Genomic DNA, 25882 nt, shown 5'->3' on the forward strand with positions numbered 1-25882 from the left:
TCGATTTCTTGCAGGAGTCTTACAAGTGAAAATCAAGCAAAGGCTCTCCACAGGGTAATTCTCCTCTGGAAGTGTGCAGTCAGTTCCCATTTAGGCTAATTACACTTAAAGAAAGGAGCCCTTTCCTATAACTAATGAACAATAGGCATAACCTGTTATTACATAACCATGGGCCAGCACATTAATACACCGTCAAATTGCACTACCCTGTGAAAATGCTTCCTCCACAAAATTCACTAGAGATTTTTAGTGACATTTGCTGTAATTACCAGTAGCATGGTTTCTAATTCATTTAGATTTTTTTTCTACCTATACTGAGTATATAAGAGTGTTTTAAGAGATTGAATAAATAAATTTTTAATTATAAAATGATGCTATATCGTAAATTATTTATAATAACCAACAATGTGCAATACATGTTTAGGTATGAATCCATTAGGAAGATGAATATATATATCAGTCCTAAAATAACGTCCTAATTTGTTCTGTGTTTATGAATGGGGAAATCAGTGTTTAAAGCAATTAAAAGTTTATAAAAGCTTGGATTGACCGTGGGTAAAGCAGCGAGCACGCTGGGCACTTAGGAATTTTGTTGTCATCTATGGCAGAGAAGACCCTTTTTTGTCCTTTATTGGTTTCAGCAGTTTGTGATATCATGCCACCAGAATGGTACAGACATAGAGACCTCCAGGGAGGGAGCAACAAGATGCACATAGTCCTCATTGGCAACACCTCTGGTTACGATTAATATTTAAAAAGAAAAAAGAAAAAAAAAATCTCCTTTGCGATCTGTCAGGTAGTTCTGAGGAAATTTTTTTTTTAGGAATTATTTTCCTATTAGCGATAGCAGACTTCTGAAATCTCCATGGCCAGTTCCAGGCACTCCCCAGTCTCGTGGCAGGACTCAAAGAGGCTGCAATCAATGTCACAGTCACAGTTGCAGTCGTTGTTGCCGTGGTCTTCGTCAGAGGTCTGGTAATATCTATTGGATGGACAACAGGTATCTGTCAGCCAATGTTCACAGGTATCAGGCAGCATTATTAGAAAGTCCCAAAATTGGCAGAACAAGCAGGCCAGGATAAGTGTTGCACATTCATCTAAGAGAGAGGAAAAGCAGGGAGACGTAAGAACAAGTGTGAGCTGGGGTTACCAGGTTTAGCCCAGTGTGGCTACACAGAAGTGAAAGGGGTGGGCTAAAAACACAGTAATGATAACTACTTCCATAGAGACAAGTGAAAGGTTTATTTTCTATTTTATTTGCTCTGGAAAAAACCAACAGCTGTATGAAAAGAATTTGAATGGAAATATTCTGTGGCAGTGAAATCCAGAAGAACAAGCCCATTAAACCAAATTTTATCTTCTCATGCCCAGACAGCAAGGAGGCTGGAGAGGCACAAGAAGCTGGCAGGGGACACAGCCAGGACAGCTGACCCCAGCTGGCTAGAAAGATATTCCAGACCATATGGCATCAATATAAACTAGGGAGAAAATGAGCAGGGGTTTCTGCTCAGATAACTGAGTGGGCATCAGTTGGTGAGTGGTGAGCAATTGCAATGCGTACTCCTTGTTTTATATATTCTAATTTATTTATTTATTTGTTTACTCATTTTCTGTCCTCTTAAACTGTATTTATCTCATCCCATGAGTTTTCTTCCTTTTACCCTTTTGGTAACTCCATTCTGCATTGGAGCAGTGAGTGAGGGGTTGTGTGGGGCTGAGGTGCTGCCTGGGATTAAACCATGACACCACCACGGGTGACACTGGAGTTTATTTTCATTTTCACAAGAGTTTGTACTAAAAAACTTAAACTACCAAGGACAAGGAGGGAAATCAGGCATGGAGAAGGGCATTCAGAGAGGGCAGTGTGGTGGCCAAGTCTCAGCTCAGGGTCCTGCCAGCTCCCCACCAAATGAGGTTCTCACCTTTTCATTCACAAATGCCAATTTTTCTAAGGAGATAAAAGTTTGGAAAATAAATTTATGTAGGATGTGTGCCTGGAGCCAGTGAATATTCCTGAGGACTTGGTCACCATGACTAAAACTCTGTGCTATGTTTGTGCCCTCCCAAAAAATCAACAAATTAACTCTGCACCTCTCAGCCCCCAGCATCTGGGGAGGCTGCTTGGGTGCAGCAGGTGTGAGATTCCAACTGTGTGAATCCAGTTGGAGCACAGACCCAGACCTTTCCTTTCTTTTTTCTTTTCCTTTCTTGTTTTTGGAAAGGAAAAATGCCTTCAACAATATGAATGCCTTTTCATTGGTTCTTTCAGGAAAGCATATGGTTATAACCACATTTCTTGCCCTAGGATGACTAACTGTGAACTCATTCAACTGCATTGGTTCTGTTGTGGCATTTTCTAGCTCACGTAACATTAAGTTCACTGCCAGGAAGTTTCCAGAATTATGCTCTTTTTTTTTAGAAAGCTTTCTTGATGAAAAACAAAATTTAAAAAAAAAAATAAAATCATTCTAGCTTCTTTATTAAAAAGGCAGTTAAAGCAGGTAGCAAGAACAAATAGCATATGACTGAACTTCTTTCTAAGTGGCATATCATCACCAACGTTATCAATTTTAATACTTATTTAAATATGTCAAGATCTATTTAGGTTCAGACAAGCACAACTAACTTCTAAGTCAGTTCTGTCAAATAAGAATGACTAGATTTTGGTGATACTTAGTAAATTCATGCTTATATTTTTTTCTAGCTAAATGAACTGAAATAATTATAAAATTGAAACATTTAATAAGGTGACACCATTGCATTTAATTGTATGAAATTTACACTGTAGAAAATGTAACCATTTTATCCAATAGTCCTTGGTGTAATTAAGACTATTTTTTTAGATCTCTTATGTTTATTAAATTTCTTTCTTATATATTGATGTGAGGGACAGAATTCAAAATTATGTTTTAATTAAGGATTTGGCATTTTTTTTCTCCCTCTCCAAAGACCCATTTCTTAATATCAGGTTTTTTTTTTTCCTGACTGTGTTAACCATAATGGTGCTTATGTAATCTGGAGACAATAGATATGATTCTTAGGGCTTCATCCAGGAAAGAGAGCACACAAAAAGCACAAGATTTTAATAATAAAGTAATGTTTCAGCACAGACTCTGTGATGTGCAGTAAAGATGCTTTTAAATTCCCATCAGAGCACACACCATGAACTGTGATAATGGATGTAACACATTTCAAAAAATCTGCATGTGTGAGGCTTTTTGGTCCTGTTTTAAGTGGGGTAATGTATATAAATAATAGATATTAGCAATTAGACATCCATTCCTATGCATTCATTTATATATTTGAAAATAAATTAGCCACAAACTGCATAAAAGAAGATGCAATCTCTTGTTTTCCCCTCTGTTTTCCCTGCTGTTTGCCAAACGGCGTTACTGCGTTTATCTCAGTGAGAACAATGACCTCAGCTCTCATTCTCTACATTAGTAGATTAATTAGCACAAAAGAAGAATTTATAATAATTTTTTTCCTAGCATGCCTTATCCCTAAGTTTTCCTGCTCTTGTTTGGTGGCATCTGCTCACACAGATGATGCTCTGAACCACCCTGGTCCAAAGCTTGCTGAAGCCTTTCTGGTCACTCTTGGTGAGACCTATGAGTGTTGTATTTGCTTCTGTCTGAGCACAGGGAACAAAATAATCATCAGTTTCCTCTTCTATTGCTCTGCTTTCAGAGGTTCTCCAAGCAACAGCAAACAGGATTTGGCCTCGTGTATGTGGAATAAGCAATAAGTTGTCAGAGTGGAGTGAGCTGAGTATGCAGTGACAACCACAAATCTGTCTTCCTTTGGTTTTCTTGGCTTCTAGCCAGCCCTTAACATTATTAATTAAGCACAGATTGGGTTTTTTTTTGTTGTTGTTGTTAATTTCCTTCACATTTAGCTTTTTTAAGGAGAATGAAATCTGTTATTTGCATCACATGGTACACACCTGTGTGCCAGTAATGGTTGAAATAGTCCTCAAATTCAAAAACAGGGTGTGTCTGGACAAGAGGACAAGTCCCCTAATCAAAATAAATACTTCAGGTCCTTTCTTGATATTAAGTGTATTCCAATGGATGTATGAAAGACATTCCTTTTGTAAGTATCTGTGACATAATAGAGATGTTAATGATTCCTGGAGAACAGGACACTTTATTGATCTGTATTTAGAAATGCTTAATTTAGGAATTGTTAAATTATATGCATGACAGATCCCAGCTCCATTGGATGTAACACACTAATCCATTATTGCAAAAGGCACTCAAAAAAAACTTCTAAAATACTTCACAGAGCCTTTTTTTAACATCCACTAGAATAACCAGGAATAGATTTATCTGATACTGACACTGGTGCCTCTGTGCAAACACTCATTACTAAAGTACAAATGCTCTGTGGCACAATAGGCTCCAAGCTCCTCTTCTATGACTTTAGTATCACTGACAATTTAAGATCATCTTCTAGAAATTCTCATCTATCACACAAATGTCTGCAGGGCAACTTAACATTGCTTTTGGCGATGTTCTTGAACCTCCTGTTCAACATTTAATTTTGAGTTGGTTATACATAGTTCTTTTGCAGTGGGCATTATTTAGAAATCAGCTCAAATGTGATCTGTTTTATAAAACATACCATCACTGTCTCTCTGATGTACTGATGCATCATCTTCAATGTAAGTGAATTCTCTGCATTTCTCCAGGGAAGCAATGGATGATCTGCTTGCATCTGACAATTTCTTCTCATTTTTGGTACCCTTTGATGAAGTGTCTGTGATGCTGAATTCCGCGACAGAACTCATAACAATACCTTTCATAGGCTTTTCATCTGTGTGTTTTTCATTTGTAAGCTGGTTATCTGGTGGGATTAGGAAAAAAAGAGACTGTGATACCAAGGCAGAGATCTGAAAGAATAACATATGCAGAATTTTCAAACCTACAGTTGTTTACTTCCAAGGCCTAACCCTTCTTACCTAATGATTTCAGTCTCTTTACAGAGGTTTATTCATAGCAAAGGTATTTGTGAACTTGCCTTTTAAGGTTTTCTCTTAAAGCCAGAGGACTTAGAGGCTAAGTAATAATTAACTTCCAGTGGGTGGGATCAGGCTTGGAGAGAAAACAGAGCTATTTCCTCAGCTGACATCTATTTTGAGTTTGATATCCCAACTTCATGACATTAAAAGAAGGGAAAACAATTACCTTGTTATTTTTCAGCTGCAACTTTGTTTCCCTAAACTAACAGCCAACAATGTGCATGTAGGCAGTACCTGGATGCAGATGTGCCAGCTCACCGTGGCTCATCTTGTAGCAAAGACAGCCAGATGGTCTCTGTTTAGCATCCAGATCCTTTATTTCATAACTTCATCCCCACTTGTGTTGTTGGCCTGGAAGTCAACTAGGAGATGGGATACTTCACATGCTGTCAGCGTGCCAGAGAGGCAGCTCAAAAACCAGAGGGAGAGCTTAATTTTAAGCCCCAACTAGGGGAAAGGTTAAGAAGAGTTCTGAGTTCAATTTATTCTTGAAGAACTTCTCAGGCACAGATAAACAGGGGTTGATATATAGTTTCGCTCACCCTCTGAAGTGATCAAGTGGCCAAGACACACAGTCATTCTCTCCATGGTGGGAAGATAAAACCTCATCAGTTCTTATCTACAGCTGATTAACTCCTGCACCTCACATCAAGCACAGCCTCACTTTTTATCTCACTTAAATCTTGTGATATGCTTGCTCTTGAGCTATATACAGAAAATCAATCTTTACAAACACCTCAGTTTTGCAAATGCTACTTTCTGAGAGGAACTGTAAGTGCTCTGAAGTGGTTTGTCTGCACTTGGCTGCAGGAAGCCTGAAGAGAGGCCCTGCATATCTCTTGGTTTTTAGGTACCTTTGACTTCTGACACATGTTACAGAAAACCAAAGAAAGGCTGACAGAGAGTGAAACCTTGATGAGACTGCAGCTGCAGCCGAGAGGAGGAAATGTGGATGGGATGGGTGGATTGCAGGGTAAGTGAAAAACCAGTGGAACTATAAGGCTTGAAGAGGGGGGAAGCAAGGATTTGAGAGATAAATGGTATCTAGTTCAAGCCTAGTGAAGGCCCCTGAAATGATGAGGGGTCTGGAAGACCATCTCTGTGAGCAAAGGCTGGGGGAGCTGGCTTTGGTTGGCCTGGAGGAGAAGGCAAAGAACAGTGCTGGATGCTTTGTTCCCCTCCAGAACCCAGTCAACAGAGAAACCAGACCCCAACTCCTCCCAGCAGGGTGCAGGCAGAAAACCAGGAGAAGGGACTGTCAGAAGCTGCAGCAAAGACAACCAGAACTGCTCAGGGAATGAATTCCTCATCATGGGATGTGCAAAGCACCAGAACAGACCTCAGCAAGGCTGTGGCTGTGTGAAGAGCTCAGCTGGGCATGGACCCCAGCAACCTGCTCTTACTGTGAGTTTTCCGATAGGGGCCAAAGAAAGTGATTCTAGAGTCCCTTCCAAGCTAATTTTTCTATGATTTCTATGACTCCATTCACTTACAGAATGAGTGAGCAATTTATTTAAATTTCTGCTCGTAGTCAGGTTTCATGCCACTTTAGATCACTTTTACCTAGTGAAATATGTAGAAGCACAAGAGCTGGGTTGAGGTTAGCAGAGTAAGATCTTGGGATAAGATAAGCATAAAAACTAGGTTATCATTTTCATTTTAAATCACTGCTTTAAAATTGTGTGTTGGCAGAAGTATTGTCCTGATTTTGAAGTTGTAATGACAACAAAGTCTACCATGGTGGAAATGTGAATTTTCCTGTCCTGGAGAGTTTACAGGTTGGCCTTGGGCAGGGAGTGAATGATGGAGTGAAGGCACTAAGAGAGCAGTGGCACAGAGAGGAGTCTCAGAAACCTATAACTGTCAGTTTTTGTGAGCATTCTGGTGAAGGAAAGCCACAGGCAAGATGGAAAGGGCAGGAGAGTCAGTGGCTCTGCTGGGTGTGACCCAGCAGTGCAGAGCACAGCAGTTCTCCCCTGAGGTTGTACACTTGGTCACAGGAAATCAGCATCCGGGGCTCTGCATGTTGGGGTTTGCCCATCTGTGATGATTTGTTGATGGTTTTCCCCTCAGAGTAAGCAAATAAACCTTTTTTCTTTTCCCTCTCTGACTTCTTGGCCAGACTCTTCACTCCAGAATGTGAAAACTCATGTATTTTGGATGTTCTTACATGTATAGTCATGATCTTTTTCAAGTGTCTATGATCAGTGACATTCCACAAGTTTGCCTGCACTTTCATTCAATAACAAACCATCTCCAGGAAAGCTTGTGCTGCTTAAAGCAGCAGAGCTCAGGAGGAAACAATGTCCTGCTTTATGCATTAGATTTATTGGATAACAATGGTTTTGTGAGTCCAAAAGACACAAGCTCCACCTGTTATTCAGGTGCCAATGTTACAAATGGGTCCTGTTTGTTCACACTGAGAGCTACACCCAGGCTGAGCCTTTGGGTACACATGGATCAGATCAAAAGGCTTAGGCAAGAATAATTATTATTTTCCACTTTCAAAATCTGCCCAAAAATCAAAACTAGATATGTTTTAATTCATGAGATGTCTGTTGAGCTCCCCAATTCTGCAACAATACAATGGCCCACGGAATGCATTTAAGCATTCAAGACATGAGACTAAAAAAAAAGTCTGACAGAAGTAATCAGTAAATGCCAGACTAACATTTACTGTATCCACCGACTTCTACTATTCATACTTTGAGTCAATTTTTATTCTTGAAGTGCTGTTGAAGAGAAATCAAAACCAGAAATAGAAAGGCATAGACATAACCTGAATTTTTCAATACAGCACCATCAAACAAAAGGGTAACAAAAGCTGTCACTCAGGGACTCTTCTGTTTGTTAAAGCATACTACATCTTGGAAAATACAGTACATTTTAGTGTCAGACTCTTAGTTTGAAAAGCTCCCTTTCAGTAATGTTATACTTGTCTTGTACAGCTAGATCAAGTCTTCATGCAATCACTGTAACAAGCAACTTGCTATGACAAGCGAGATCCTTGCTTCCAGAAAACACTGCAGGAGAGGCTAAAGCAGTGTACAATTATAGGTCTCCATTTCATTTTTATGCAATTACCTTCAGTTCAGCTGTGGGTCCATCTACATTATGTCTTTTATCAATTTAATGTTTGCACAAAGTGTCTGAAGAAATAAAGATTGTGCTAGACCAGCAGAAAAAAAAAAGGTGGTTAGCACTTTTTTTTTTTCCTATTACAGTTTGTTGCTGGATGGAACAGTAGTAGGTTGAGAGTTTGGAACAAATATATGTAGCTAAATAGGCTTTAATATATTACATACCACTGATACTATTTGTGATTACTGTTAAATGAGAATATTAAAAAAAAATTCCCTAAATTACAATTAGAGATGGGAAGAGGGTCAAACTTTGTGACTCTTTTAAGAGCCTGTGTTCAGTTTCAAATGTCCACATATGTCTGTGTTTTTAATGTATAGAAATCAACCACTGACGTGAACTTAAGGAAAAAAATAAGTGTATCATGATGAAGAAATCTCAGATTATTCAGTGTTAGACTGTTAAGCAGAGGCTGCTAAAGGTACACCCCCACAATGTGCCATTTTTAAATAGTATGAAGTAGCAACTTTCTTCCTCACACAGGGAAGCTGGGACTTGCCTTGGCTGTTGCAGTAGCAGACTGGGATTGTTCACCCATGTTTGTATAAAAGATAGTCTCAATACTCACACGGAATTTCTTTTCTCTTTTTCTTTTTGGAGTTGAGTGATTCAGATGGCTGGCTACAGAGTCTGAATTCATGAAAGCACAAAGTAAATCACTTAATTTCCACTGATGTCAGCCCCAGATCCCTCTGGTTAATAGGGAGGAGCTGTGATACCAAGACTGGCATTTGCAGTGTGTCCCCTGACCTCTATTTCTCTTCATTGGCTTTAGGCACAAACCAACATCTTGCAGTCCTGGAGAAGAGGAGTCTGCAGTTTCCCTGCATGCTTCTGAAATTAGATTTAGTATAGAGGCATACAAGGGCTCTAAGTCTTTTTTTGATAAGGGGCAGGGGGTTTAAGAGGTGCTCTGTTCTGCTAGACAGGGACTGCAGCAATGTAAGGTAATCCAAAGCAGCTCTTAGAGCAACTCTTTAGGGGGAGACTCCACTGAAGGAGAAGGAGAATTATCTCTGACCCTCCTAGGGCTCAGCCACATCTTAGAAGCAAAGGATGAGGGAGCCTGTGGCTCTACTCAACACTGGCATTTGCTCCAAGCCCATCCTTGCAGTGGCCCTTTGCCTCATGCCCCTGTAGCAAGGATTCCCAAGAGTTAATGCTAAACTGTGTGGAAAACTGTAGCAGTTTAGGACCTGTAACTTTTTAATTTTCCCCTGAGGCATGTTGGTGTATCAGTGCAGGGAAAGCCTCAAGGGAAGGCCAGGCTGCCTTTCCTGCCATTCCCTATCCCGTGCCCTGCTGTGGCTACCTGTCTGTTTAATGTATCACATGCTCATCACAGAAAGAGCTGTCTGCCATGTCCATTCAGCCCTGAGATGACACAAGCTGAGCTACATCAGACCTGATGGATTAAAACTTGAACATATGAAGGCTTGATGTGAACTCACTTGGTTTGAAAGGACTCCTAGAACAATGAAACCCAGACCTCAAGGTTTGACGGCAGTGCTTCAAAACAGCAAAAGCCAAAGAAAAACAAATCACTCTTTTCCACAAATAAATTTTTCTTGATAGTTTGAGGGATATAATAGTCTCCCAGGGAGGGAGCATCTCTGCATGCATGGGGCCAGCAGCTTACCTGGATGGTCCTCACTGCTTGGCGTCACCCCAGAGAGGGCCAGTAGAGGCAGGGAGCTGGTGCGACGGTCTGGGTGGAGAGAAGAAAACAAAATTGAAGAGGGATAAATATCAAATAAATGTGATTTGGCATAGCTATCACCCTCAGCCACTTTAGTGACAGTCATCGACTTCAGGAGTGATGACGGTCTCTGAGGTCAAACAGAAGCAAGTTTCCTTGCTTCCTGGCAGAGGAAATGGTGCATGGTTTGTGTAACTCTCTGACTCAGTTCAGGAAAGGAAGCAAAAAAATAAAACAAAGAAATTTTCACCCAAGAAGAGGTGAAGAGCATCACCAGCAAACACAACAATTCAGGTAGGTACACGAAATTTGAGAGCTGGGAGGTCTGAGAAGAAATGTGGGCATCATCCATGCCAACGCCCCAGAAACCTTAGATGAGGAGCCCAAATCATCAGCAAAGGAGGATAGAGGTAATTTGACCCCAAACTCCAGCCTTCATGGCTTGGCACTCTTGGTGGACAAGATGCTCAAGGTCCCTGTGGTGGCAAGCCCAGGTCCCCACATGGAGCAATGCTGAGCTCCTCCACCTTGGATGAGCCTGCCAGACTGTTCACTCCATGCCTAAGGCTTGAAGGTTTAAATCTTCTTTCCTTCTCTGTCCAAGTGTCAGGGAGGCAAGGTAGAAGGGGGTGTGGGACTATCCCAGCAATGAGTGCAGCAGATGGAAAAAAACTCCATGGGAACTGCTGTTGCCCACATGGGAGAGGCTGGAGGGAGCGTGGGCGCCGTGGCCCATGAGAGGGGAGCTGCTCTAGACCAATATATCACCAATATTTCACCAATATATCACCAATATATCACAGGGGCTTTCAGAGATTCGTGCATATTACATTTTGCTGAGCTCAGGCAGAAGGATGCAGGGGATTTGGAGACTGTTTATTTTTGTCGTAAGGAAACAGGAAATAGTACACAAGGCTATAAATATATCCCGGGCTTCAGATGACATCATGAACTCATGGAAGTGCTTCACTACTGATTTACGATGATGGACTGGTAATTCACAGGAGCTTTGGGTTTATTTTATTTTGCTGTTGCAGTAACAAAGCTAATGGTGCAATCCCGGGAGGGGGTATTTTATCAATAGTGAATTTTTGACCTCCTTGCATACGTTTTAACTTCATGAATTAGTGACCCAGCTAACTGTAAAGCCTTCTATAGGCTTATTGTAAATCTATCATAGGACTGGCAAAAACTTCTGGCCCAGATCCTAAGCTCTGACAGGCATGTGTTGATGGACTGCATAGCAAGCACTTCCACTAATATTTCTCACTAATTATACCATATATTAAGAAAAAATGAATGGAGCCAATGTTTATATGCCGCTTTAACTGCTTTTCATATAAGAAAGCAACACAATCCCTAATAAATTTTCACCTTCAACATTTCTATTCATTATAATTTTTACCATGATGAATGAAGTTAGAACTGGAGAGGGAGGGGGTTCATCTTGAAATCTGTTCAGTGAATGACTGAATTTACTTCCCTTCCCCAACTTGTGTCGAGGAAGGAGGGAACAGATGGACACAGGAAGAAGAGGGAGGCGAGTGCGGAACGAAGGAGATGGGTGAGGAACAGATGGAGTCAGGAGAAAGTGAAGAGGAGAGTCAGCAAGGATGGTAGAAAAGTTTTCCACTTGACCTTGAGTTGAAATGAAGATCTTCCTGCAGCATGGGGCAGTTAGATTTTTGGGATGCACCTTTTTTCTCTCCATGGCAGTTACCCTATAAGGTCTTATGGGCCATCCCAGAAGCTCAGTGCATCCCAAGGGGCCTGCAGAGCCAGGACCTGGATTTTCCCTAAGGATCACCTGTTGCAGAAGGGCACCTGCACTGAGTTCAAGTGGTAATGGCAGGGGAGAACTGTGTTGCCAACACAGGAACAAAAATGGGCTGGGATGTCATAATTCTCCCAGACATCCCAGCCAAGCCAGAAATTGGAGTTTATAATTTTGAAGAGTTGTACTACACCCAGTTTGTTAGGATCCAATGGCCAAAATACTCAGAGTAATTTATGATTTTACCTGCTTAAAGCAAGACATTTGAGATGGCCTGATTTTCAGAATATGCTGAGCATCTGCGTTTTGATGTGTATTGAATTATATATCCCAAATCACTACTAAGTCCTGGAAAATCTTGATTGTATTCTTAATTCTGTTAAATTGCCTGCATATACTCCACTGGTTCTGGCTTTGCTAGCTAAAGAATGGAAGAGGTGAAAGCTAAATATTGGCCATGTGTGTCATTCCCTTTGAAGAAAATGGGAGCCATGTGCACTCACCTAACAGCAATGTTTGGCCCCAACTATGATTTCACAGCTGGGCCCTAACTTCAGGAATGCCAAAGCACTAAATGACTCAATTGGGGTAATCTGATCAATGCTGTATTTTCACTGTGGATTTAAATTGCGCACACAGCAAGAGCAGAGTTGGTTTTCTTCTCTCTCAAAATCACTTTTCTCTGCAGATTTGATAGCATAAATATGAAGTATTGCTCTCATCACACAAATAAGTGAAATGGCAGAAAACGTATGTCAAATAAAATGCACAACATTACGTCGTTTTTACTTTTTGGAGGCTGTTTAAGAAAACGGCTTCATTAATTTTGACGGAATAAAAGGCTCCTTTAAGGGATTTCAATAGGTGACATGAAAAATGTTAATACGAATGATCAAGACAATGGAGGTTAAAACTGTTTTGAAAATATGTTTCTTTTATAGATCTCGGCTGTTGGAAGAGTTACAGAATAAATATACGGTAGTGCTGACATTCAGTGCTGTTTCATCTTAGCAAAGAGTTTTTAATAAAGAAAATTTTTTTCAAGGAATGCTTTCTGCAGCCAGTCTTCAAAAAGAGGCTTTCCCCCCTCCCAGTTTAATAAAATTAAAGTAATTTATGTCATATTGATATGTCGATATGTTTTTCAATAAACTTTTTCATAGAGGTTTTTTTTTAAATTCTCTTCACTTTAAAAATTATAATTATATGTCTTCCTCCCACTTTGAAAATGGCACAAGGTGCTCATTTGCAGAGCTCTACTGTTCAAATCTTCACTGAGAATAGAAATGTCATGACTCAGTTAACAATGCTTTATTATTCACATTGATCTTTTTTTATAGTGTTCTTTATCTCAAAAACATTGTAAATCAGATATCTTCCTCCCACTCTTTTGTTCATTTGCAAATTTTTATTATTCTAGTTTAAAAAAGCAATGGAGTGTCAAGAGTCAGTGTATATTGTTTATGTTCTTTTTTGCTTTAAAATTACTTTTAACTATAAAAAGTAAGATGTATAGCAGGGAAAAAAAAAAAGCTGGATTTAAGGATGCTTAAAAAAGAATTGAAGGGATCAGTGTGAATTTTATGCTGTTCTCTTACACCTTGGAGTTGTAACGACTTTGCAAGAAAGGGGACTGAGCAATTTATGAAAAGGTTTTTATGTGCTAAGTCCAAAGTCCCTGTTGCATCAGACATCATCATCTGTGTTAAAGGCTGGACATAATTCTAAATGACCACAATAGCAAAATTCACAGTGTGTTCACTGGCTGGTTTGCAGGGCCTGCCCAGAGCCCTTCCTGTCCGTCGCTCCCTCTCACAGCCTGCTCAGGGGTCCTCAGGAGCCCCTCACTGATAAGCACCAAGATAAATCACTGAATTTGCACAGGAGCCTCACAGCTTTGCTATCAAGTGTCAACTACAGCTGATGCCTTGGGAAGGCCGACCTGGAACAGAGACTGGACAGAGCTGAAGAACAAAGTAGATATTTATTGAAAGGCTTCTAGGATACATTGGGCAGGACAAAGAGCCTGTCCAGGGCTACACCCACGGTAGCCACAAAATGGTCACAAAATGGACAAATGGTCACGAGGTCTCACACTTTTATAAGTTTTGGTCCAGGTTTAATTGTCCAATTACAGCTATGGGGTGTGAAGTATCATCCCTCTTGTTTTCCTTCTTCAGTCCACCCTTTGTGCTTTTGGGCCTGAAAGTTGTCCTTGGTCTTAAACAGAAAAGGATTTGTTTTGTCTACCTACTCTGTGAAGACAGCTGACTGACACTGAATGTGAGGCTCAGAACCACAGCCCTAAGCAACAAAAATCTGGAAAACGTGAAAGATAAAACTTAAGGCATCCCAGCAGAAACACAACATCAGCTGGTCAACAGGCGAGGCAATCCCCAAAACCCATGGGGCTGGATGTGGGATACAGCTGTCCACCCTTCAGGAGAGCCTTATTGGAGCCCTCAGGACTTGTTTGTAGGTTGGTTTTCCCAAATTCCCCTTCAACCACTGTTTTCTTTCCCTATCACATTTTTTCTTTAGGTCAGTATTTCTGTCCTGGTGGTCATGACTTTTTGAAATGGCTTCCATGAGATGAATCTATTACAGGGATTTGGGTTGGTCCAGGGAGCAGCAGGATCTCATGGTATTTCACACACTTCTTGCTGTTAGGTAATATTTTTTAAAAAATCTTTCCCTGTTTTGAATTTCATGATCAGAGCATCCTGGCACCCTGTTCTTCCAGCAAGTCTTGAAAGAGATCATCCTCTCTGGGAGTCGCTGAGATAGAGTGGCTACACCTGAAGTTGTATTTAAGCCCCAGACCGGATTTTTTTGTCTTACTGAATGATAGAGTGGTTTGGGTTGGAAGGGACTGAAAGACCATCTAGTTCCAACCACCCATCATGGGCAGGGACACTTTCCACTAGACCAGGTTGCTCCAAGCCCTGTGGAACCTGGCCTTGAACACTCCAGGTGTGGGGAAGACCTTGCAGGTGTGAGTGGCCCTGCTATATGAAACAACCCTAAGAAGTCTTGTAAATAAAGCTTAAGTCTGCTTTCCAAATTATTTTGGTTTTCCTTTTGTTTAAAACTGCACTCTGCTGACATTTGCTAAAAGGGATAATTAAAAAACTCAGAACAAGTAAGTCACAAACTGAATCTGAACTGAAAACACACAGCCCTGTCCTACCCCCTCCAAGAGAAGGGCTTAGCAGTGTTTGTTTTTATTAATGTCAGTAGGTCACCCCAGTCACCATATGGTTGTGCCAGTCCCTGTCCTCTTCTCCAGGCTGGGATTTGGGATGCCCAGCACCACACAGAGCCCCTGAGGCCACTCTCTGCTGGGGCTGCCTGCACCCCCCTCAGTGGGTGCTGGGGCAGATCCATCCCAGTGTTCATGGGATTGCTTCTTGTTGTTTTGCAGGGCTAACTCAAACCTCTCAAATTTTCTTTATTCCTCACTGCACAGAGTGAAACTGGAGGGTTTGATGTATTGTCTCATCTGAATTGTCCTTGTTTTCAAAGCAGAGAAAAAACAAACTTTACAGCTGTTATTGTTGTTGTTGTTGCCTCGATGTCACTGCTGCATTAATTCACTCTTCCTTCCTCTCATGGTTAATGACTCACCCCACAATGAGGTTAAGGTTTTCTGCCAATATGATCAAGTTTCAGAAACAAAATCCTAACCTGAGCTGAGTAGCCAGAAGTAAATGGGGCTTTATTTAATACCCTGGCACAGTAACTAAAGGTAGGTCTCACCCATGGACATCCTTGTGTAATTGCTCACTCTTTAGTTGGGAAAATTTATAGTTAATCTAAAACAGAAAATGCTGAGTTAATTACAAAAGAATTTTTTTTCCATGTAGAAATCTGTGTCATTAAATTTGGAAAGCACTTAAAATTCTCAGTTTTATTTTTGGTAAGCACTATGTATTGAAAAGTGAAAATATCAGAGGGATCTCTAGGCAGAATTTGTGAACTTTCCAATGAAAAGACAGCACAGTGTCTTCCTTTCATGTCCCACGGTCCTTAACAACTGTGCCACTTTCTGAATGACACCAAAGTTATGTGCCAAGAGTTTATTCCCAAAGCAGGCATTACACACAGTTATGGTCACAAAGATATCCTTGCACAGCATTAATGCCAGAGCCGCTCCAAGACTGTCAGCATTTTCATTTGGTGGGGGGGAAACACCAACAAACCCACATATATTAACACCATCAAACCCATATATATTCTTAAAATAAATCCAAACATTTTAAACACTGTGAAACAGAGCTGCAAATCACAGAAGATGTAGCATTTCCCACAGATAGTCCTTAGAGCTCTACTGGTGGTAAATTGACAAATGACTATATATAACTACAACCCTCCATGTCTTCTAATAAGGTATAAAACTTTTACTTTGTTAAGAACCCAATGGTGAGTGGCAATCTGTGAGAGTCTTATGTCTTCTATGAGACTTTCCTAGCAAACACTTCCATTTGTTTCTCTCTTGCCTGCATGCCATGCTGGAACACAACTGGGAGCTGGATTTGCACACTATAATAAACATTATTAATCTTATTGCCATCTGAGCACCTCCCCAGGTGTTACAGAACAGGCTGTGCTGGACCATGCTGGAAAACTACTTATTTATCTTTGCAAGGGCTTGATCCTGTATCACCAGATGTCAACGAAAACAATTCCAGGGAGCTCAGATCAGGCTCCAAACCAGCCTCCAATATGGTGGCCTTCTCTGGGTTTCTTCTCTCTTTTCCTCAGAAAAAGCCACAGACAAAGCAATTAGCAATATCTGAAGCAGAAGATGTATCATGCTGTGTATCTTTTCACAAATCCTTCTTTCCTCCTGCACCAAAGATGCAGAACATCTATTCTAGGGGCAGACAGATGACATCCCCTGTTACTTATGTATGTAATAAGTACTCTTAAAACGGTGTAGTCTTGCCTGCTCTGGCAAAGGCAAACATGGTAAGTGTTCTGCTCACAGCATTAAACACACTTCTCTCACTGTGCAGTGGAAGAATGTGTTTAAACTCGCAGTCTATCACTATTCCTGGATAGTGTAGGAGAGTCAGGAACACTCAAGATGTCTTTTCCTGTGTATATTAACTTGTTCTGAAGAAAATAGTGTTCTTAGAAAACACGAATCCTATGGCAGAAGAAAGTTTCCCTCTTGAGTGTGCTACAAAGGTTTCCGAACAGCTGCTTGTTCCTTTGGGTGCATGAAATATGAGGTTCAGCCTGCTCAGAAGTGCAAACACATAATTTCTTCTCACTGTGGCACCTTCACTGTGGTCATTTCCACCTGGCTTTGTGACACTGGCAAGTGCAGTAGCAGCACAATGTCTCCATTGTGTGAACTCTTGGAGGAGAGCTGTACCAGTCTTCCCAAAGCTAGCTGTTTGTCCTGCTTCACCAGGAGCTGCATTCACAATGAGTTTTGTTAGTCTGATGTGGGCAGCGAACACCAGAGTTTCAGGTGTTGCTGGAGTTCCCACCTGTCTGTGCACCACTCACAAGGATTGAAGGGTTATTGGGCAGCCTCCAGTAGGCTGGGCTTGCCAAGGCCACAGGAATGGCACACTTTGTGTCCCTCGGGACTGCCCAGGCACAGGGGCAGGTGAGAGCCCAATGCTCTCCTCAACACTCCCTCACATGAAAATCCTCACTGAAGTTTTGCACGAGGCTCAGGTGTACAACCCCTTTTGAGGGAGGAGGTCACAGCCCAGGCTGTGAGAGGAAGAAGTGGGTGTCAAAGAAATGGAAGAGGTGTCACTATTTTAACACAGATTAGGCAAAATCTAACCCCCATTAATCCTTCAGAGCAGGGCCACTGGTTTGTTCTTTTTTCAATCTGTTCTGTATTCAAAGCAAGTACAGGTTTTTCTGTCGCTATACTGCTATTGTTAACAACTATAAATGTATTAAAAACACAGGGGCATTTTAGTATGTGTATTGTGCATAAGAAATATTGTTACATGACAAGCTCCAATTGGCAAGTGAAAAGAGGTTTTATTGAAGGAAATAGCAGTAGCAAACAGTGAACTATGCAGAATAATGGTAATTGTTCCTTTAACATTGGCAGCGAGCGTTCACTTAATATGACTGCTCCTCTGTCTCTGCCTCATCCAGACCCAGAGGACCTGTTAGACAAGCAGGCAGCCACCTCTCTCTGGGATCAAGCTGTCAATGCAAACTTGCTTTCTCTCTATTTCTCCGAGCTAAGCTATACCCCCAGAGCTCCTGAAGCTTTTCCTGAGTGAAAGCTTTAAAAAAGCTCCATTCTAAATTACATCACACGAGCTGTTCTCTTCAGACTGACAGAACAAAAGCAGGAGGGGAGGGGGGGAAATGCCAAAAGTACCATCTGAATGGCTTGAGTTGCACAGGATGATTTAGCTCCTCACGCTTTATCAGAGCAGGCAAACATCTTGACCTTGCCTGCTAAAGCCTCACTAGTGTCCTCTAAGTAGCAGGGAAAGTTTGCATCATGTGTGTTTCCAGTACAAATAGAATCATGGGTTTGGGTTTGGGTTTGGAGGGGACCTTAAAGATCATACTATTCCAAGCCCCCAGCCATGGGCAGGGACACCTTCCACCAGACGAGGTTTCTCAGAGCTCCATCCAGCCTGGTCTTGAACATTTCCAGGGTTGAGGCATCCACAATTTCTCTGGGTAACCAGTGCCAGCATCTTGCTGTCTTCACAGTAAAACATTTCTTCCTAATATAAGTCTAAACCTACTCTTTTTCAGATTTAAGCCATTCCCCCTTATCTATCACTTCATGCCTTTGTCAAAGCCCCCTTCCAGCTCTCTTATAGGCCCTCATGACCCTGAATTCATTGGGTGCAGGCTTTTTGACCCCATTTTTGCAACAATGGGGTCTTGAGTGCCCATTTCTAATGGGGCCATGGTGCTTTCTAAAATTTTCGGATGATGTGATTTCTAACACATTGCTGGCCAGCTCATTGCTACTGGAAGAGCCCAGCCTGTGGGTGCTGCCCAGCCTGGTGTACTCATCCAGTTAATCAGCAGTACCCCAATTAATGGTCATGGTGAGCACTGCTGAGGGCCACTGTCAAAATCTGAAAGGTCTCTTGAGTTGGCTCCAGCTGGGACACTCCAAATGCCATGTTCAGAAGTAATTGGAGCAGATAAGCATTACCCACTTCTGGAGTGGCTGGGTAGAAAGCAGATAAATTGGCATATCTCCCCATTCTAAAGGCTTTCAGATGGTGTAAATTGTTATGAGATGCCTCAATAAGGAAAACATCCTCAGCTGGAGAGGAGAGGGCCACAGGCCTTGCTTCTCCTTTAGTATATAAACAGAGGAAAGAGGGCAAACATCATGGCAATTCTCCAGGTAATGTGCAGAATTAGTAGCCCTGGAAAGAAGGCAGTTTAGGGGGTTCCTGATATCAAAATAGTTAACGGAGGTAATTCAAATGGGAATAAGCAGCCTTTTTGTGTCTTCAAAGCTGACCCTTTTGGGGTTCTTACTCAATTTTCATAAGAAAATGGTGGTGAGGTTAAGAGCTTGCTCTTATGCTCTAAAGTTTTTAGGCTTAGCTCCCCTGCAAAGCACTTTTGTGCTTGTTCTGCTGTTTTGAGTAAACTTCAGAATGTTTCTTCAGCATCACTAACACAAAAAATAATCTCAATTTAAAGTTGGGCTGAAGGCTGAAACAGATGAAAAATATTGAGGAAGAAGTGCTACTTCCATCCCTCAGTGGAATTAGACTTACTGATTTAATTTTTTTCATGGAAGGTGCTACTTCGGTACCTGAAATGATGTGATGCCATGCCCTGTGTGCTGTAGGGAGAAGGAGCTGAGAAAGTGAAGGGTTTACTTGTTTCTAAAGGGCTGCCTAGTTTGAGAAAATACGGCGAAAGAAAGTTTCACTAAGCAGAAAAACCTCCTCAGCTGGTGATGTGCCTTTGTTATCCCACATGGATGTTTTGTGAGCACCTCAAAGCTGTGTTGTTATCAGAGAAAAAAGTCAAGCTATGTCTCCTAATTGACTTCACAAGTATGTTAAAAATAACTCCTAATAGAAGTTGGGAGATACCCCTTCCCTTTAGTCAATGTCCTGTGGCCTCTCTCACCTGAGATCATCTTGCAGGTGTTTTCCAACCATAATGATTCTATAATTCTGTTTTCCCCAGGGAGCACAGCAATTTTCATACAGTGGACACAACTTGTCTTACCCAAAAGGGCAGAGACTGCTTGAGGATCCTGATTCACTGAAGCAGCTTTGAACCCTGAGTTTCTGAGTGAGTAAAGTTTGTCTTTTGCTATCTTTTTTGGGTAGCCCATGTCTGAATTTTCTTTATGTACCTGACCAGTGAAATGAGTCTGTCTGGATACATGAGGGACCATCCTAATGCCCATTAAAGGTGATGGAAATGTTTGGCTGGAGGGCAAACCGTATCTAGTGTTGTATCTGATTCCTACACCAAAATGAGAATCTTAATTATGCAAAATCTTCATTAAAATGATCACAACTGAGGCAACAACTGATAATGAACTGTATGCTTCATCACATCCCTGCTGCTACCAATGGTACAGATAAAGATGCTGGACTTTTGAAGGTAGAGGAATAAGTTATTAAACTTAACCCTAGTCTAGTTTTCTGAACCATGTGTTTAGGATATGTTGAAAGTTCAGGTTTAGCTCACTCTTCTTTCTTTCTTGGTTTCTGCTTAGCAATGCTTCCTGCCGTTTTATGTATTTTAGTCTTTTGCACTGCCTTTCACCACCATGGCCTCTGAGAATCTCAAAATCTCTAACTGGCAAAGCCAAAAACTTGGTCATATCTGGAGCACTGTGCCTTTCTCCTCTGTTTGCAGGGGAAGATGTAATTCTTATCTAAATGGCAGAATACTTGGGTGGCACTGTGTTCCCAATGGATGTGGGATTTTGTGCCACACAGAGGTCACTAAAATAACATTTTGCAATTTCTTTGGTAAATCTTGATTTGAACACAAATTATGTCGCAAATTGTTCTTCTAATAGTACCAACCAGTAGCTTGCTTTGTTATAAAGTGAGCAAAATGTTATCTGGAGATAACTTTCAGAAGACAGGCAGGGTGCCATGGTCCTATTCCCAGCCTCAATTCCAGCATAGCTGGCCTTTCAGCAGTGAAGCTTCTCGTGGCTTGGGGATGAGTGTGCTTGCAGGCAAAGGCTTGTGAGTCTCTGACACTTTGCCACAAGCAGGACATGGAGTCCCTGGGGAGCTGTGTGTCTGAGAAGGGATTAATTTGCTTATGCCACCATGCAGACCACACTGCCCTCTGCTCCCACCCTGTTTGATTCACAGCTTGGGTTGCTCTGTCTGGTACTGCTGGCTGCAGCCTTTGGGGGTGGACTAAGGAGTTATTTATTCCCATCTGGATTGAGGTCTAGAAAATTTACTCAGAAATCTGTAGATAACATTTCTCCCTTTTATTCTCCAATAATGTGTAAGACAAGCTTTATGCTGTCTTTGAGCTTGCTAAAAAGGGAACAGAAATTTGTGCCTTTTTCCATGTGTTTACTTTGAGCCACGATTCTTCTGGGAAGGGTGATTTGTTTGTCTTTCCATGACAAATGACAGTGGTTTAAGTTGCATCTCTGCCAACCTCTTTCTAAGTGGTTTCAAGTAGTTTACTTACAGGGGTTATTTCATCTGCCACAGAACATGAGGCAGCTCTGAGGTAGTGTCTAACCTGCACTGAACAAGACTATGGAAAGTTAGCTTAAGGCAGGAAATTTAAGGTTCAGTAGACAGTAGGATCACAGGAGCATGGAGTGAAGATTTGTAAGTGTTTTGCACTTGGAGAAAAAAGAAATTTTTTGACTTTTCCTCTTCTGATGGCATCAGGAAGACCAGGAAAGTCTTGTAGCATTGGATGTACTAAATTCTGATTGTCCATCAACAAGAGCTTGTGCTACTTAACCCCCTGTAAAGTGGGAACGTACAGTACCTCAACATATATGATTTGATGCAGAAGTCATTGTTGTAAGCTAATAGAGGCTTTGCAAATTGTCAATGTTTTGTGGCTGCCTTGCTGAGCTTCGGGAAGGGTCTGAAATTTCTATGCTGCAAACTTCTCCAGCTCTCACAGCTTATGGTCACTCGTTATCTACAGCAGGAGGGTCGGACTTCAGAGGCTGCAGCTTCTTTCCAGCCTGCAGGTTTCCTCCCCCTTCAAGTCTGTTTTTTACTCTTGCCAGTACCCTGCCTTCTGTTTAAAAGCATTAGTAATACCAAATAAAGCTAAAGACGCTTGTTATAACAACTAAGTTGTTTCCTTTTTAATCAGAGCACATGCTTATGCCAGGTTTGGCATGAAGAATCTGTGTAAGTGTTTGGTTCAGGGCACAGTAAGCTGATCATTTGTTAGAAGTAGTGCATTACATATCATTTTGCTTTTAGTGGTACAATTTACTGGGAGGTTGGTGCAAGCATTGGTAATATAATTTTTGCTTGGTTGGAGGTGGTTAAAAACATAAAGACTGGGAAATAATTCTATTGCCATGTGTGCTGAATTGTGGTTTGGTCGCAGCAGTTGTCTGTAGCTAAGTGGCCATCAAAACCTTTCTTGGGGTGGCAATAAATTATAAAAAAAATCTTCTGAAAATATCAGTTTTCAAAGAGCAAAAGATGCAGCAATTATTGTGACACAGGTTTGCAGTCTGTTTCTGATTATCTTTTTGGCTGGAGAGTTGGGGTTTCTAATTGTAAGGTTAAGGAATCCTTTTTATCTATCTCTTGCCTCCTAATCCTATGCTAGACAGTATTGATTTCTGTGCCTTTTGTCTTCTGGGGAAGGAGACAATCTCTGGCTCATGCGAACATCTTGTTAGAGTCTGCTGAGGATTAGGGGGTGTGACAGTTTTCTTGCTGAGCCTTTTTATTGGGGATTTTTATGCCTGCTTTTCTGGGAGGTCTTTGAAATGTCTTTTATGTAGCAATCATTTCACTCTTTCTTTGTTGTCTCAAATGTTGAGGCTGTATTCTTCTCATCTGTTCCTGTTTATGTTCCATACTGGCTGGTCATAACAGTTTAGCTTGAAACTATCATCACACCGTGTGCTTCTGAATCACAGGAGTGTTGCTAACAGCTCTAGGACGACTGCAAATTTGAGGGTTTTTTAAGGGCATCTGAAGCTTTAGCATGGTAGTTTAGTATGAAATACTGATAAAGAGGTTCCAGATGAAAAACAGTCTGGGAATTGGATTTTTCAAGCATCCTCAGCCAGGTATAGGCACTTAAAAATGCTCCTGCTCTAATGAGAGAGGTCCCCCTTAGGGTGGTCATCATTCCAGCTCTACCTGATAGGCAGGATAGTTGTTCAGTCTTGCCTAAACTCCTACAGAAATCAATGAGAGACAAGCCCATCCTGCTGCAAGTCATCTCATCTTGACTGAAGAGATTAAGCCAGGAAAAAACTGCTTTTTTTAAAAGTCTGGTTTTGTCCCTACTCTCATCCCTTCCCCCTGCAGTTGGCTACAAATAATTATCCAGACCAGAACCCAAACTTCTCTGAAGTCAGATGGTTGGCTAATCCTGGCAAAAGAATGAGAGAAACTTGGTTTTTCATAAGGTTCTTCATCTCAGTTTCAGGAATTGATGAGTTCAGTCAATGTACTTCAATACAGGTAAAGCAGTAGATACTGCTTCCTAAAATTTTTATTAAATCAATGTTTCTATATCTTGAGCAGCTATCTTAAAACATATGGACTTCTCATATCTTTCAAAATGAGATGGTATTTCTGACACTATGTAAGTTCAGGTACCAGCTGGGCAGATCCCAGATTTAAGGTTAGGCAAGGAGCCAGGTTTATGTAACCTTGCTGATAATGAAGATATGAGGGACAGGTTTCTGAGGTGTTCATAAGGGAAAACTGGTTGCATTACCTTCCCCGTTGATAAGATTGAGGTAAAAAATTTGGTATTGTGGCTTCATTACCAAAACTGAGGGATTTACGTGCACAAGATGCTGTTTCAAAACATTAATCTAGCTAAACTCTTTATTTCATTAAACAGTGAAATAAAGTATACAGTATCATACCATTGTGGAGGAAGAAGCTACCTGCATACTTGTTTACTTTTGCTGCAATACTTTCCTGAAAGCTGTTTTCTCTTTTTTCTCTTCCTACCAGAAATTTGCCCCATCTAACAGCACTTCCACCTCCCTTTGCTTACTGCCTCTCTAGCCTAATTTTTAGTGTCAAAAGCCATATTTAATACAGTTCAATTTCACACATAACCACAAACCCCATTCTTCCAGATATGACCTCAGTTTATTTTATATCACACATCTTTTTGTTAAGGTATTTTATATGTAGCATAATATGCAATGATACGGCACTGATGTTTATCAAAATTGTTTTACACTGTACTTATTTCTATTCCTGTCTTTTGGATCAAGTACAATACAGCTGCAGATTAGTACCATCTCTTAAAATAGGCTTAATGTGTTTATTTTCTTACCACATTCACTTCATCCACTAACTTGTTATATGGATTATATTTAATGGGAATCTTGCGGGACTATCAAAGGGCATTTATTTCCTATTGAAATAACAATTAAGATAACACTCCACTAATATAGTAATCAAATAAACCTGACAAATAACAAAAACTTTTTTAAAGCTGCAGAGGCATGCTAACAAATCTATTTGATCAATATATGGGATGTGAAAAAAGAGGAGACAAGATTGACTGATGAATAAAATGGAACTGACACAAATAGGCTGACAGCCAGTCGCAAGTCTCTTTAGGGCAAATGCAATTAACTTAGAATAATAGACTCAAATTTGATGGTTAGAAATGCATTTTTATTAACAATCACAGCCTGAATCATTATGCACTCTTATGAATAAAATTGTAGTTATACTGAAAGTCTGTGTATACATGTATGCATGTACGTACAAAAAAGCCTTGTTGAAGGAGAGCTTTATTTTTGTGACAGAATGGCTGTGTGGGATTTAAAATATAAAGCATACACAAGTATAAATCTAAATATTCAAACCAGTGATATAAAAATCACATATGTAGCGTGCTAGTATTAATGATAAAGGCAATGAGCATCGGTCCCAGGACTGCTTGTTCTTTTGGGATGTGAAATTGCAATCAGGGATTTACAGATTTCATTCTGAGGCAGAGAAGTCATTACTAGAAACATAAGCTCATTCTCTTTACTTTAATAGCTATTTTAAATCATTCATTTAGAAAATACATTAACTATTTATTGTATAGGCAGTACGTTTCCATTGGCATTTCATTTTCATGCTTTTTTATAATCCTTTTTAGCAAATTATTTTATTAAAAGAAGATTAGAATTAGCAAAAGGATCCTACCAATTTTTGAAAATGCTACTCTTGAAGAAGAATATTTTCCATTATTAACAGGTATGCAGCATTGAAACTTTAAAGGAAGGGAAGAGATTCAATTGCTAATGTGTCCTTTTTCTTTTGACCTTCATTGCAGTGGCTGATTGCTATTTGTAAATTGCTTTCAAAATTATTAATCTCATTTAATTTCTGAATAAATACATAATCTTTTTTTTTTCTCCCAAAAATCCACGAGCTTTAGACATGAATAGAGCTGCCTAAAGCTTATGTTGTGGTGCAGACATCTCTTATTTGTGGGAAAAGAGGAAAAACACCTCTTAATGCAGACAAACACTAGAAGGTACTAGCAAAATATAACATGAATATGAAACCACAATACTTGCAATGCTTGGTGGTTAAATGTCTTGAGAAAAAGGTGGAATAGTAGGAAGTAAAACTGCACTGGGAATTATTTTAACCCAGGTTCATGTTTGTGGTGGACTTCTGGCTGGGCAGGGACAGGGGAGCAGTAAGACATGATGCTCTGTGTGCCTACAGCATGAAAAACCTCACTCTGGGTCTCAGCCAGTTCCTGGGGTTGCTGAGATGGATCCAGGCAACATCCACGCTTGGTTTTTCTCCACCCTGAAGGTGATTTTAAGCCTTCCCAATTCTCCAAAGTGAGAAGTGCACAGACATACTGGGGAGGTAAAACACCTCCTGTCTGGTTGAGGAGAGGCTCACGGAAACTGTCGGGAACAGGGATGGTATCTGGCTGGGGAAGATTTTTCCGGTAAACACCTGGTGTCTGGGGAATTTGTGATTTTGGTTTTCTGCCTCTAATTAGCCTTAAAGTCATTACTGTGAGGAAAAAAACTTCTTGGGAACTCCAACAGTTGCTGGAGATGTTCCAGCCA

General features: G+C 40.7%; 1 protein-coding gene across 1 annotated transcript in view; it reads right to left on the reverse strand.

Annotated features, from left to right (window-relative positions):
- Positions 1-837: 837 nt before the first annotated feature.
- The window catches only part of MDFIC2 (MyoD family inhibitor domain containing 2), a gene marked incomplete at its 3' end in the record, with an annotated part of 44126 nt that continues 19081 nt past the window's right edge, over positions 838-25882 (reverse strand). Inside the window, exons 3-5 of the mRNA XM_083869313.1 lie at positions 9804-9872; positions 4627-4848; positions 838-1097 (exon numbers count right to left, since the gene is read on the reverse strand). Of these exons, the coding sequence (XP_083725439.1) occupies positions 838-1097; positions 4627-4848; positions 9804-9872 (551 nt within the window). The remainder of the gene's footprint in view (positions 1098-4626; positions 4849-9803; positions 9873-25882) is intronic.

This window comes from Zosterops lateralis, assembly GCF_965231275.1.
Source record: "Zosterops lateralis genome assembly, chromosome: 11".
Taxonomy (NCBI): Eukaryota; Metazoa; Chordata; class Aves; order Passeriformes; family Zosteropidae; genus Zosterops; species Zosterops lateralis.